The sequence below is a fragment of the Solea solea genome, chromosome 11 (assembly GCF_958295425.1).
Source record: "Solea solea chromosome 11, fSolSol10.1, whole genome shotgun sequence".
NCBI lineage: Eukaryota > Metazoa > Chordata > Actinopteri > Pleuronectiformes > Soleidae > Solea > Solea solea.
The window spans coordinates 16,445,415-16,461,572 of record NC_081144.1 but is presented as its reverse complement, the minus strand read 5'-3'; the positions used below and the strand labels follow the sequence as shown (position 1 = coordinate 16,461,572).

The following is a 16,158-nucleotide window of genomic DNA, read 5'->3' as shown; positions in this document are numbered from 1 at the left end:
AAGGTCTTTATAGTATCATCCAACATCTCATAGGTGAACAAACTCATGGAAACCTAATTAAGAACACGTTTTACAACCACACAAAACACAACAGAACCGAAATACACACCCTGAACTTCGGTCAGCCAGTCTGGCTGGTTGTAATGTTCAGAGGCGATGGTTAGAGTGTTGAGGAACACCAAGATGATGACCAGCCAATAAAACGTCACTGATTTCACAGCGGCGCGACACTTTCTGCGGCAAAACCGGTTCCATCGCCGCCAATGACGACTGAGAGAAAAAGAGTTCAATTTCATGATAAATTGTCAAGATATACAGTCGGGATACACAGCCATGTTTATAACAATACAAATTTAGAAAATAAATAATGTTTGTAAAAGTAATAAATACATAGTAGATATTGGAATGAATTATTCTGTTTTAATTTATTATATTTTTCACATTATGCCGTTTAACATGGTGACATAGAATGACATGGATTGGAAAAAGCACTGAAGGTCGATTTGAAGTGCAAAGAGAAAAACACAATGTGGTGAGATGAGGAATGAAGACAGTCATTTTGTCATTATTTAAACATGACAAACAGTGGACTGACAATGGATCTGAGTGAGTCACGTATGAGGCAAAAATCAGCCATGCATGAAGAACACAAACAACGGGTAGTTTAATACCAACGTACTAACCTGCACTTTGACTTAGAAATTTTTTGACTGAGGAGAATAAAAACATGAATCACCTTTTAATGAAGAGCAAAATGTGCACTTTGGGTGTAATTTAAATTTGGACAAACAAACATTGTGTCTTGATTGTGGATTATCTGGAAGAGCTCAGTGAACCTCTGCCTCAGTATACAATCAAATATCTGAAAGTGTAATGCATCACACTCACCATAGCGGTCCACAGCACGTTGATTTGTCTTCCTCTCCATTTTGATTCTCTGTGTTCACCGACTCTGTCTCACTAGTGGGCATGCTCGCTATGGTAACACACACACACACACACACACACACACACACACACACACACACACACACACACACACACACACACACACACACATGCAAAGAAATATAAGACAAACATTCAGCATTAAGTTGCATGATGACTGATTTTTCTACGGACACACATGCATTTATGGTTTGGCTTGGTTCTGGGGTGATGAAACTGTTCAAATTAAATATTTAGATTGATTTAACCTCCAATGACATAAAACAAGCCAAACCACAAGGAAGAAAAACAAAACTGAAAATGTAATGTCAGATCGAAAATGTTTTTACAGTGAAACTTCTTCTCAAAGTTTGACATTAGCCTTTTTCATAATTACAAAATATTTTTGTTTTCAAAGATAGAAACTGTTTTGTGAACATCACAAGGTTCCTGAATACAGGTCAGAGTGAGCACAGGCTGTCACACCTGAGTCAATTATTGTTATTTAATATGAGACAAATTGTCCTAAAACTATAAATACTGTCACCCAGATGAAATACTTCACTTGTAACAATTATCCAGTGGTTGTCAAATCCTCTCAGAACTGAATGTCTGGTTGAAATAGCTGAACAAACTGTTTGATCCAGAGGGTGTGGTGCAACACAAATTACTTACATAGAGTCAGGACTGCAGCATACAGAATACTGGAGATCACATATACTATGCATGCATTAAATATTGTCTATATTAATGACAAATGAAACAAATGTTTTCAATGATCATGAGTAAAGAATCGTCTGACACAGTCACTGAACACAGCAGCAGGGGTTGTGATGCGGCTTGCCGCTCTCGATCGCAGGCTTTAAGCAGTGCTGTCGCTAAATACACCAGCCTCCTTTGTTAAATGATGAGACTTTATACATTTCCTTGCTAAATCTTGGAGATGAAGCGACATTTTCAGGATTGTTAAGTCTTTTCAACTGATCTACAATTCGGCATTGTTCGGCTTGATTCTTGTGCTTCTTTCTGTGACAGCACTCTGACCAATCAGTGGACAGCACTCTGACGACGTCACGCATCTAATCATTTCGCATTTAATCAGGATAAAAGTGTTGATTCCCTCCACTAGTGGCTGAGTGAGAACAATGCAACATCATGAGATGACTTTTCTTATGAGTTGGATGGCAAGGATGTGCAAGTCCAAGAGCACAAACAAAAAGCATCAGCAAAGCACATGCAGAGACACCATCCAAGACAAAGATGAACTGTCCTCAACATGTGCAAGGAAACACACCCAGTCCCTCAAGCACCCTCACACACATTTACCCTGTGTCTCTGTGGACTGAGTGAACCAGCCAAACACTCCTTTCTTCTTCTCAGTGAGGTCAGCCAGCGTGACCCCTTGGTGTTACCAACATGCAGTTCACACAGCCAGACAGCAGAGGAAGCAGTGAGTCAATACACAGTATAACAAGAGAAAAAGAGAGAAAGGAGGAATGTACAACAAGAGACAGCTGCACTATGAACTAGTGACACAGCTACCATGTCCAGCAGAGTTATCTAACACGTGTGCAACACGCACAGTCGTGGGATCTTTCTGTAAGTGACTGCTTGCTTGTCTTGCTTGAGTAAAATTGTTGTTTCAAGCACGTCACGTAACAGGAGAAAGACATGTTAAATAAGCCTCGAGACATTAAAACATTACCTTTATAGAATTCACAGTAATGTTTACATTCAAAACAAAGTCAGTTGGTTAAGAAAAACGGAATTTGTACATAAGATATTTACATGCTTACATGAGAACTGACATTTTACACCAGACACATGAGAAGTTTGATATTACCCGATGGCGTATTAGATAACAGATTTACAGTATGTCTACCAGGCCCATATACTGTATAATAGATTACATCAGATACAGCAGTATTGTTTTTATGTCAGAAGATTTTATGTTTTAAAAAAAAAATGCAGCAAGAAACTTCCATGAATGTGACTGACGTAGATTTTAAACAGTGCCATTAACACACTGTGTATAGGATGTCCTGTAAAAATGTCTGTGTTGCTCAGTCAATATTGATTTTGGGTTTCTGGTTTCTGGACAGAGTAACTTTACTGGCAGAGAAGAGAACAACTGTTGGTGACAAGAGAAGATACAAGCAAACAAGATGGGGGGGGGGGGGACAATGTTAGCAGAAGTCTACAGACTTTTATACAAGGCAAACAGACACTGCAGGAATCAAGGAAAGAAGGTTAGTGTGGTGTCCTGGGTGTGTTGTTTACAACAAGCAAAAGCACAAGTCAAACGCAGGGCAACTACTGGAAGCGACAAACTGAGGTACAATACATACTGACTGACCACACTGAGGCGCTGTATTTTAAGGAGACGTAAGACTCCCATCAAACATCACTGACAAATTCACACGCAGTAAAAGGAGTAGAGGGTTTTCAAATGATTGACATCCATGTTTCTTATCCTGGATATAAACATTATTGTATAGATTCTGAAAATTAAATCCGTTTCATAGTTTGATTTACATTTTTGAAACTGTATATGCAAATCTATTTCTTTTGCTAAGAACTCCACTGATTAAGCATTGTACTTGTGCTATAGGGTACTGTATAAAGACATTATAGTGAGCTCCTCATGCCATGTGACACAACAGACAGGAGGCTTTTACTTACATTGGAGGCTTTTATAGCTACAGGTACTGTAAGAGTGGATACTGTTGCACTCAGATGAAAAGATGCACTTTACACACACACACACACATACACATACACATACACACACAGGTTCGTGCAGCTACTCTTTTAATGACTATACATTGACTTCCATTAATTTGGACAACCTTCCCTAACCTTAACCATAACCAGTTAATGCCTAACTCTAACCTTAACCTGTACTACAATAATTCAAACTTAACCAGTTCCTCAGAAATTAGAAGTCCTCATGGAGACCAGTTTATGGTCTCCATGAGGACTAATGGTCCTGACAGAGTCGTGTTTATGCCAGTACACACACACACACACACACACGTGCAGCATTCGTAGTGAGGACATAATGCATTCCCTAGCATCGCTCTTACCTTAACTCAAACCTAAACTCAATTCTAACTCTAACCTTAAACCAGATCTTAACCCTGAAAAAGCCCTTATGAGGACCAGCCAAAATGTCCTCACTCTGTATGGTTTATAGGATTTGTGTTCTTCACAAAGCAACAAATACAAGAACACACATGCATGCCCACGCACACACACAGACATGCATGTACACACAGTGACCATCTATTTGTGAGATAACAACTGTATTTTCAAACAACACATTAGAAAGACTGAGATATAAGTAAAGAATGGTACTATTGTTCTTCCTGTCCCTTGTCAAGTATGTATCAGCTGAAACTAAGACTGAAAACATCAAACACATGCAGAAGAAGCAGTCCGATGGAAAAAAAGGGAATATGATCTGTATGATCTGTAATGTGTGTTAAATATGTTTTGTCTATTTCTGTGAAAATTTTCACAGAAAGGTTTCATTATGTTATTTAAAACTGATTTTTCAATAAATGTCACACTTGGGTTCAACTTAAAATAAAAACGACCAGTGGTACCAACCTGTACAAGACAATATTTTACTGTATGTGTCTTTATCACGACACTGTCCCTATATGTTAAAGATATCAGATGTGAATGTTTGTACTATATGGATATAAACTTCTTGCATGACAGAATGCAATCATTCAGTCAGTATACAACTTAGTTCTTATTTATTATGGGTTTAAAAAAAAAAACAGCACAGGACAGGCAAAGCTTTTACTATTGATGGGGCAAAAGAAAAGGTTAGGGCTTGGCAACTCTCAGTTTGGATTGTATTCTTCATTTTCCTCTTTTAGACAAAGATACAAAGCCCAAAATATATTAAATCCAGGAGACTTACGGTTACGCTTGCCCTCCTCGTCTCCTTCCTCCTCATTCTCGGGGTCAATGTCCTCAGCCTGGGTGATCCAGTCCAGGTAGCCCTTCAGGTCTTCCTCCAACTGTTGCTTCTCACGTAGCTTTTGAAAATCTCCCCGAGCCTTGGCCTTTTCTCGCTCTTTGGAGAACTCTCTGGTCATGGTAGAGCACAGTGACAGTCAAGACTGGGTCACATACTGTTACAGTGTACAGGGTCAGAACAGAACAAGCCGCCAGCAAACAAAATATCCATCCCCAGATGTTAATTACTACAATGCCATTATCACTTCTAATGAAAAAGTAAAATTAAAAACAGTCATGTTAGACAATATTCTGACTGTTTAAAAAAAAAACTGGTGTTATCGGGTATAAATAATGCACAACACCAAAAAAAAAGGAGGCACTCAAACTTACCCGCTCAACACACCCAGGACCAAGTTGAGGACAAAGAAGGATCCGAAAATGACCAGACTGACAAAGTAAACCCAAGGCAGCTCAAAGCCCATCGCATCATTCATCTACATGGAAACACAAGCAGCCAAAACCTCATTATGGTTTATGCACAATATACTGTATTTCTTGTGATGTAACAATTTTTCATTTTAAATGAATATGTCACAGATGCATGCAATTATTTCTTTTTTCGTACAACAAATCTCATCACTATGTCTATGCACCTGTTTACACATGTTGGAACATATGTACTGAATCACTGATTACCTTACATATCTACAGATATATATATATACATATAAAATTCGCTCAAAGTCAATCTCAAGAGGGGTTAGGATTGGCCATTGTCCACTGTGGCCACTGGAGGGCAGCATTTGAGATATAAATGAGAGAGATGAAGTACTACATGAAGAGATCACTGTAAGTAATGTGGCAAATAACCATACTGCAGAGAGTGAGTGATTTTGAATAGATCTCTTTGTTAATGAGACACAAGGAGTTATTTTCTACATTTACATTTATTATTTATTTTTTATTTTTTTAAATCCATATACTCCCTGTACACTCCTCTTACAGTCACAGCACAGTTCACTGCCACACAGCCTGCAGCCATCTCATTTATCCAGGAACGTTCTCTTTGTTTGTTTATTTATGTGTCCCTGTTTATCTACCACTCTTCCTTCTTTTAGGTTTTCAAGACTTCTTCTTTCACCACTTTAACAACACAATGATCACTGAATTGCCATGGTAACACATGCCTTAGAAAAGTAGCGTGTGTGTGTGTGTGGGGGGGACAAGGACAAATGCAAAAGAAAAGGAAGGAGATACATTCACTTTTTCAGAGATGAGGTTTGCTTTTGGTCCATAAAAATCATCTGTTTTTTGAAAATGAGCCACTGAGGGTTTTGAAGTGAGGGCAATGGTTCACACTTGGCTTAATTTTAATTATTTTTTAATTTAAAAAGAGAGAAACAGAATGTACATGCTGTAGATTAACATTCTAAAAATGTGGTGCCGGATCTGGGCTGGATCAGTGCAATTTTGATGCAGACTGGCAGATTACCCAGTAGAGAACATCAGTCCAGCCCTCCATGGTGATGCACTGGAACACAGTGAGCATGGCAAACAGAAAATTGTCAAAGTTGGTGATGCCATTGTTGGGACCTTGCCATCCCTCTCTGCAGACTGTACCATTGAGCAGACAATGGCGACCGTGTCCTGATACAGCACATGGTTTGGGCTCTTCTTCTGCAAGGGCACCTGAGAGGCACAGGGACAAATGAATGTTTTATTCAAATAGCTGCATAATGGAATCTAAAAAATGTTTTTAATCTACTGCTCTGCTCTGGTCGTTTGTCTCCACAAGCACACAACCTGCTTTGATTATGACGTCTTGACTAATTTCAGCACACATTCTTCACTCACAGCACATCTCATAGTTTGAAAATTGTTAATTCTGCTGTAGAGAGCTGTGTAGTCAATATGGTTCTGCATCACATGCAAAGTCTTTTAAAAATGTTCACCCTGAATATTTGTATTAATATTATGTTCTGACTGCACACTACAATTAACACCTTGCCCCTACTGTCTTCAGAGACTCCATCTGCCAGTTTAGGTCTTTGTCTGAGGCTGTGTGTGTCTGTGTGCTTTGTAACATCCATTCAAATAGAAAAACACCTCTCAATTCTTAAATCTAACCTCAAAACCTTCATGATTGCATTTTGCCAGTCATACCATACCAAGGTTTAGCCTTGAGAAGCTATTATTTTGTTATACTGTGTACAATTCTTAATAACCATGTTGCTTCTCTTTTCTCACACGTTGACTTCTGCTGATACAGAAAGTGAGCTTTCATTTCACTTGGTCTTGACATCACGACTTAGTTCTACATTGTCTCTCCTGACATCTGCATAGATGAAGAGAATCAAAACAGGTCACAGCAAGAACGAGGAGAAGAGATTAGATTGAAGTAAAGTACACAACAGCACACTGCTGCCATACTCCTGTAGAGTCCACCTATCTCTGTTACTTAAGCCACTACACTGTTCTCAGTCAATTAAAATTTTATAACATGACTGTCCTTTGACTTTCCTTGTGATGTTAGAAGCAATGCTGGGGTAAAGGTCAAGCATGTTTACATAATAGCCAGATATTAGTCATTTAATCACTGAGTTTAATCCACCATCTGTTGGTCTGTGCTGTTTTCAGCAGCTTGTCACCATTCACATACATGTGTCCATTCATTCTCAGGGATTTAATCCTGCATTTATCCTAAGCTGTGATGTAGCACATATCTGCTGTATGTTTGCTGTGGGTCCAAACCAAATAATGCATAACTCAGTGCAGTATAATTACCTGTTTGTTTCACATAGCAGGTGGCATGCATTTTGCCAATGAAGAGTTCCAGGCCAATAATGGCGTAGATGATGATGACGAAGAGGACAAGCAGAGCGATGTGAAGCAGGGGAACCATGGCTTTAATAATGGAGTTTAAAACCACCTGTAAACCTGCAAACACACACAGTGTATTGATGAGGGTACAATGTTTCTCTTTGTCACAAACGATTGATGAACATTCACCGTCACGTTAAAACAAGCCATTAAAACTGATGTCTGTTATAATCCCTCACTCTCACTCTCTCACTCACTCATCTTCTACCAGGGGGCGCTGTGTCAATCTCAGCTGACATAGGGCGAAAGGTGGGGTACAACCTGGATAGATCGTTAGTCCATTACAGGGACACAGACAGAAAAACAACCATTCACTCTCCCACTCACACCTATGGTCAATTTACCTAATCATCATATTGCATGTTTTTGGACTGTGGGAGGAAACTGGAGAACCCAGAGAAAACACACGCAGGGAGAACATACAAACCATGCAGAATGCTCATGCCTGTAATAATCAATTACATACACACACACACACACACACACACACACACACACACAAATCAAACATACACGGTCACAGAAACACAAATGATGAGGGCAATCAGTTGTCATAATAGCATTATCCTTATCTCTGCAATCCTCACAACTGAATACACACGCATGCCAGCTAACCATGACGTGAGCGTAAAAGCTGAGATATCACTGTTAAAATGTGCAGCAAACAAGGATCCATTTTAAACCACAACAGAACTGAACAATTTCATCTTTCTCAGAAGTCCATTCCCTTCTTAAAACCAGTGAATGAGTCATTGCTATGGCAACTCACACACACACGCACGCACACACGTGCACACACACACACAGGTCAACTTTAGGTACAGCCAGATGTGAAGGGAAACAGAAGCAGTCTCTCCTGGATAATAAAGGGAGTGATTGGAACAGTGAGGTACACCATAGATGCTTGTGGTTGTGCATTACATGAGAGAAAGAAACGACCCACCCAATGATAAAGGAGACCTTTTGGCTTGGAACCATTGATAATGACTACATTATGAAGTTATATCTTCATTATCTAACCACCTTATTCCTGGAGGCACTACTGGAGAAGTGATTACGAGTGGAACTTGTGGAGCAGAAGCGGAAGCCGCAGTAAACAGTTCTTTCCAGTGGCAAAACATGGAGGCAGCAGCAGCAGCAACAGCAGCAGCGTGGCTACAGGAAAACACTGTTCCTGTAATGCAGGAGCATCCTGCAGTTTGTATATCAGCTGATTTTGAAACTAAAACCCAGGCTTGCTTTTATGGGACACTAAGATTCTCTCTTGGCTCTGTGTCTGCCTTTAAATGGATCAGATTGTGTCCACCTCCTGTAACAAAATGTGAATGACCTTTTGCTGTTTAAATACTAACACACCTTGTTCACATTGTCACTGTCTGCAGCAACGGAGTTAATATAGTGGATAAATATGCAAGCGTATGTTAGCTGAGGGCAACTCTTCAGGCCATCCACCTGAACTAGTTTACTTTTGCCACTGAAATAAGGCTCACTGTGGTGGAAATAAACAATTTTCTAATTTTCTAATTGATTTCAAGCATTACAACTTATACTGTAACTGGTTTTAATATATACAGTAAAAATAAATATCAGAGTTGGATGAATCAGCATAACTTCCAGAATAGCTGAAAATACAAGGAACAAATGAAATATGGAAATGTAATTTGGCTCGAGTGTTGGTGAAAAACAGCTGCACGCTTTACTCACTGGGAACTCCAGAAACAAGGCGAAGGGGTCGTAGGACACGGAAGGCTCGTAGGGCCTTGACGTCAAACCCCCCAGGTTTGCCTCCAGACTGTCCACCAGAGTCAGCATCTTTGGTTATCATCTCCAGAACAACACTGAACAACCTGGAGAAGAAACAGTGGATTGGGGTGAGATGGAGGAAAGGAGTGGGAGGTAGAAGGGAGAAAAAACAAAAACTGAGAAAAGAGAGCAGTGATAGAAATGCCATCAAAACACAAAGAGCAAAGCCTCATGTCTGCTTTGTACTTGTCTCTGTGTACGTGCTCCTGTGTGTGTGTGTAGTTATATACATGATATAAGTACAGTATGTTTGTATTTTATGACTGTGCATACTGTATTTACCTTTATCTTTGCACAACTCATCACAATTTATGTCCCACAGGAGCCAGGTAGTCGACTGATAAACCTACTAAACAAGGCTTGTGTGTGTGTGCATGTGAGTGCGCGCTTGACTAGATGTCGAGTCTGCAACTCGATGTGTGTCTACGTAAGTGAGCGGCTGTGTAAGCAAGTATGTGTATGTATGGTTTAAGCATAATTGAGCTAAAGGGATATTACTGTTTGTCTTGGTATTTATTTACATCTTTATTACTGTGTGTTTGTTCATAGTCATACAGTGTTTATTTATCTACATACGAACTCACCCAACAATGACAATGACAAAGTCCAGCAGGTTCCAACCATTTCTGACATAGGAGTTTTGGTGCATGACCAGGCCGTAGGCAATAATCTTCAGAAATGTCTCTATAGTGAAAATGATGAGGAAGGCATATTCTACTGTTTCCTGTGTAATGGAGAGAGCAAGAAACAAAAGGAAAAGAAGGTTTATTTATGACTTTTAATTAAAATGTTACCAAAGAAAGTTAGCTAAATGGGCATGGCTTTAAAGAAACAACATACAGACAATCAAAGGTTCAGTGTGTAACATTCCGAGGGGTTTATTGCCTATATAATTGTATTATCACTTATACACAAATAGTTTGGTTTTCACAGCCTCAGAATAAGTATTTTAGATGCACTTAAGGCAAGTGCATACAGAGGCAGCCATGTTTCTACAGCAGACAAAAAGACACAGTAGCCAGAGCATGAATTTTGTATTTTTTTCAAGCATCAGCTTACTTACAAATGAAGAGGAATTACATCCAGTCTTATATATGAAGGCCATCACTTTTTACCTGATGTCCTTGGTAAAGTGGGAGAGATGAGCAGAGGAGTCCTCTGTTTATTACAATCGGCATTCTCACAATTAGATGTCACTAATTCTTACACAACACTTAAATCTAAACGTTAAATGGCTCTTTATTTTTGAAACATTCAACCGCATTCAAGAACTTCAAAAGGTGGTTGTCACTTTGAAGGCTGCAGAGCTAAAAAAAACAAAATCAAGCAGCAGCACAAAGAAACACTGGCTGATAAGAGAGAGGTGTGACGGATTCAGATGATAAGATCATAAACACAGGTTAATTCAGTATATCACGTAAGGAATAAAAAAGACTGACTGGGAACAATGAGTAGTCAGGGTGAAATAAACAAACATATTAAGTCTTCAGAATAGAATTCAAGGAATCACATTATTGTCTGTGTCGTTTGACAGATGATCTCTGGAAACACCGAAAAAATGTGCATAATCCAAACAATGAAACATGTTCAGTAATATTGTATGTCCTGTTGCATCAACAGCGTGTTTCCATAGTAACCATGTGATGAACACAAGTATTTCAATTTGGACATTTACACACACACATACATTTTTTATTGTGAAAACCAATCATCTCACGGTCTCACCTCCACTTTCATTCTCTCTTACAAAAAACCTTTCACTCTCATATATATCTCCATTCTCTCTGTCTCTCCCACACACAAACAATCTCTCTCTACCTCGCTGCCTCTCTCACTCTATCTTTCTCTGGCTCCCTCAATGTGAAAGGTTAGTGAGTTGGCAGATTTTAAGGCCCATTAACTAAAGCTCTTTTCGTGTTGATTTAAAGGACATAAACACACAAAGCACACATGGACAGCGTGCAGACACAGTCATGCTCACAGAGAGACACTGAAGACAACGCTGCTCACTCAGACTTCACACCTACACACACGGACAGAGAGCCCTGCAGCAGTACACATTCCCAAGCCACCTTTTTGAAAGGCAGCAAGCCAGCCAGACATACAGTTTCATAGAAGCCTCTGGAAATGGTGTGTTAATTTTTTAAGATTAACTGTTGCTCAAGGCGCTCTTCTTTAAATTCTCTAATGTGCTTTGTTTTAAGGCAGCCACCGCCTTTTATTTGAGTCACCCCTTTCTTCAGGAAGACGTTTTGCATACTTTTACTTCACTTGGGTGTAAAAGTAAAGGTTTGAAGGCAGTCATGACATTTATCTACTGAAAGTTTTTTATGACCATCCATCACAAACAAATAAATCAATTATAATAAATCTACTATAGTGTTGTGGTAATGTTGTGTGAGCCTATAGTTTTACCACAAAACAAAAATATATTATTTTGTCAAAAGAAAAAGGAGACAGGGATGAATTACATAACTTGATTTATATTTCCCTACCACTGAGACATTGTTCAGCACTAATATAAAATCTGCTCAGTTCTTATTAAATGGACCCAAAACATGGAGAATCACTGCCATGCTCTATTGATGCCACAGAACAGTCCAGATGCTTCCACTCATGTAAATATTGATTTTCCTGCAATGGATATATGTCTTTGTATTCCTAATTGTTAACAGGTGTAAGCTGAGCTGTGTGCCATTACAGTAGCTGTGTGATGACCTGTTAAGGTCAACAAGCGCCATGACTCAGAGCTGTTTCACACTGATAAGGGCCTTTGAAGCATGCATGAACACACCTGCCTCTATCCATTTTAACATTCTTGCTCCATCCTACTTGTTTACATAGGTCTGAAATGTCCGCCCTTCTGCTTGAACAGATGACAACGCGTGTTATCCTGGTGTGTGTATCTTTCAGTGCGAGTCTAAATCAGCCGCATTCAGGTTGTGATGCGGGAGTAAGGCTGTGTCTAAAGAATAAAGATTACCGTAGGATAATGGTGACAACAAATGGAGCGGTCATGTGACGGTAAATAACACACAAATACATGCATGAACTAGAAAAACCACTCAGAGACTCCAAACCTACGCCATGGCCACCTGGTTTCCCACACAATTAATACAATTGCTCCGCTTTCAAATGTAAACAATTATTTAGAATATCCGGATCACCACCAAAATCTGATCATTTCCTCCTCGCGCCATAACCTACATGCCACCAAAAATGAAACTAAATCCATCTTTTACTTTTTCAATTACGAACACCCAAGTGGGGGAGTAAGCAATGACACAAACACTTAAAAAGTAGTGTGTTGGCCTGTGTTACACAAGCAGGGCATGAAATTAGCACCCGACCACACGCCAAATGCGGGTAAATTTCACACTTGGCGGGTGAAACTGTCATTCTAAACGCCACATCTTGACATATCCGCTACGCGTGGGGTATTTTCACTTATGACGATAACTCAACAAGCAAGTCCAACATTGTTTAGGTCCAAAATGTGGCGGCATATTGATGGGGTGAAGAGGCCGGTTGCAACAACAGACCAACAAGCGGATGACAAGGTTGATTCAAGGAAAAGTTAAAGAAGACATTATTGGTCAATTGGCAAGGTTCGTAACTGGTTTGTTTATGACGTTAGAACAGAAGAAATGTGCTGTCGTGACTGTCATGATTGTCGTGATTGTCGTATGTATGGCTCAGCAAAAATCAGGACAAAAAACGTGAAGTTAGAGGCAATCAGGGACCACGAGCCTTCAAAAAGCTGTTCGTCTTTATTTAGGGCACAAAACAATTTGGCTGGTAAAAAGCCACTGTGGCAGGTGGACGCGAGTAATATTAAAAATAGACAATCATTTTTAATCAGTAGACCCCACACTTCCTCAGGGCCTGAGTAACAAATTCACCAGCAGATGTCAGTTTTTCAGGACAGGCACACGCATGTATATTTGTCTGTTATAGATATATATGTATATATATATATATATATATATATATATATATATATATACATAGATATATGTATATAGATATATAGATATATATATATACATAGATACAGTATATATACTGTTTCACAGTAGTGATTAGCAGCTGGAGCTGAAGCCGAGAGCTCGCTTTGTCTTTGCAGAGGAAGAACAAAATGTCCTAGACAGTTTTGTTCTGGCAGACTGTGATGAGTGTTTTCAGTAGAGAACTATCTGCAAAGTTTAAATAACTCAGATTTGTGCACTTAACCCTTAGACCTTTCGGCTGCTTTTTCAATTACTATGTTAAAACGTACATTTTATACAGAGGCTATAAGAATGTGTAATATAGAGTGTCTTAGATCCTTTTTTTCAGCACAATCTGATGAAACATTTCTTTCATTTTCACCAACTATATAAACACACCTAAACAAAAAGTATTAAAAATGTTTGAAATCGGATTGTATTTGTGAAATTTGGAAAAAGGTCACAGTTCAAAGTTCACTTGGCTCGTTTTTATGAACAAAAAGAAAAGAAAAATGGTCTATCTTTTGACTTCTGCAGGATTATTGCTACTTTACATCACTACTAAAAATGTGATATGAAATGAATCACAACTTTGACTCAACAACACAAAAAACAAACCCATTTTTAAAGCCTGAATATGTGACCTATAAATACACACCCCAGGTTTCATTTAAATAACTGCTGAAATTAAATTAACAACATTTAAAGGGCCATTATAGTAAAACTATATTGTAAAACCGATTTCTGTAATGACATTTGTGAAATGTTTATCTCCAACATTAAAATAATTAATAAATGCTAAATGAACGGACAAGCTGAAATGAAAGTTCAGTTTTAGAGTGTGCACATCACAGTGCGACAGAGAGACAAATAAAGAGAAATGGTAAATTAATGAAATGACTGCCAGAGAGAGAGAAAGAGAGAGAGAAGTAAAGAGATCCAGGGACAGGAGAGTGAAAGAAACCAAGTGAACCCTCAATGAAAAACACAAAATTCATCCAGAAGCTTGAGTCACATTTTAGGCAAAATGAATAAAAACATTAAAAAAAATCAATATTAATATTATAAATTAGAGGCTTCACAAAGGTAATAATTACCACAGCCTTAGTAAATCAGATTGAATTGTATTGTAGTTTTCTATGAGGCTACTTTATTGTACACTGTGTCTTCACACTCTTATGGTAAGAACTCACTGGTTTGTTCCCCAGTAAGCAAAAGTGGTCTCAGGACTGGAGAGTTGGCTGTACTCTGCAAGTGCCACATTATGGTGTGTGTGAATCTTTGCAGTTATATTTACAAGTTACATTTTTCTGCACTGTCCCACTTCACATGACCGCCTAATTAATTTTCTGAATGTGATTTTAAACACATAACTTAGACATGGGAGACTGGGGTTTGTGCCCTTTTGAAACCACTCACTGAATACACTACAACTACAAAGAGAAAACATCTGTTCGACTGCATTTCAAACCAAATACCTGATCAGTTTGTCACATGGCAGCAACATCCATTCATTTAGGCATGTGTACATAGTTATGATGACCTGCTAAAGGTCAAACTGAGTATTAGAACAGAGAAAAGGGAGGATTTAGGTGATTTTTGAAAGTGACATGTATTTCAGAAACTGCTAATCTACTGGGATATTTACACACTACCATCCTTAGGATTTACACATAATGTGCATAATAGGGATGCACGATATTGGACTTTTTGCTGATATCCGATGTGCCAATATATTGGGAGTGCTTGGGCTGATAATCAATACCGAGTCTCTTCTGTATTGAAATTAACATAATGTTTAGCATATTTTGCAGCAGATGTCGATATAAACGTTCTTCATTGAGCAAAATAAATAAATGAAAAAAAACACTAGTTGTAGAGGGCGCCAGCCTAGAAGTCAAGGAGGCAGCAGCTTATTTAGCCCACTTATCAGCAGATCTTGGATCTTGGTCCCGATTTTACATTTTAAAGCCAGTTACCGATTAAATGCCAATAATATCGTGCATTACTAGTGTATACTATTTCTGAACGCACAACATGCTCAACCTTGAAGCAGATGGGCTAAAGCAGCAGAAGACCACATCGGATACAAATCTGCCGCTTTATCAAGTGTCCTGTGTACCTAATAAAGTGGCAGGTGAATGCACACACTCACAATGGGAAAACAATATTTACATCACTGCCATGACTTTTACATGGTCATTATCAGAATATCAAATAAACTATTAAAGCTGGTGTCATCTCTGCGCAAGAGTCCAGTTCTACCTAACGACAGAATGAATGAGAATGAATGATGGAATTCATCAATTTACACACGATTTACAACAAGTGAAGCGGGTATTCTCACACTCTTCAAGGAACAGTCTCATACTTCAAGAAATACACCCATGTCATATTTTGCATGTGCATTTTTCATCTATGAATCCTTACATATTTCATCCAAACCAGTGTTTGGATGAAACACAGGGACACAATATTCTAAACTTAAATAAAGAAATGTTTCAAACTGCTGATTTTGGAGACACCTACACAAGAATTACCTCTGCACTCACCACACCCATGTGATTGATATATGGCTTTTCTA

General features: G+C 38.8%; 1 protein-coding gene across 29 annotated transcripts in view; it reads right to left on the bottom strand.

Moving 5' to 3' along the window:
- Nucleotides 1-16,158, bottom strand: part of cacna1db (calcium channel, voltage-dependent, L type, alpha 1D subunit, b) — a 74,478-nt gene that overhangs the window by 30,647 nt on the left and 27,673 nt on the right. For 16 of the 29 annotated variants that reach the window (XM_058643069.1, XM_058643071.1, XM_058643075.1 and 13 more), the window contains exons 4-13: nt 10,170-10,309; nt 9,487-9,629; nt 7,687-7,839; nt 6,395-6,591; nt 5,293-5,396; nt 4,862-5,031; nt 2,254-2,328; nt 889-976; nt 684-710; nt 110-270 (exon numbers count right to left, since the gene is read on the bottom strand). In XM_058643069.1, the coding sequence (XP_058499052.1) occupies nt 110-270; nt 684-710; nt 889-976; nt 2,254-2,328; nt 4,862-5,031; nt 5,293-5,396; nt 6,395-6,591; nt 7,687-7,839; nt 9,487-9,629; nt 10,170-10,309 (1,258 nt within the window). The remainder of the gene's footprint in view (nt 1-109; nt 271-683; nt 711-888; nt 977-2,253; nt 2,329-4,861; nt 5,032-5,292; nt 5,397-6,394; nt 6,592-7,686; nt 7,840-9,486; nt 9,630-10,169; nt 10,310-16,158) is intronic. The other 13 variants (XM_058643074.1, XM_058643098.1, XM_058643097.1 and 10 more) reach the window with 3 other exon arrangements.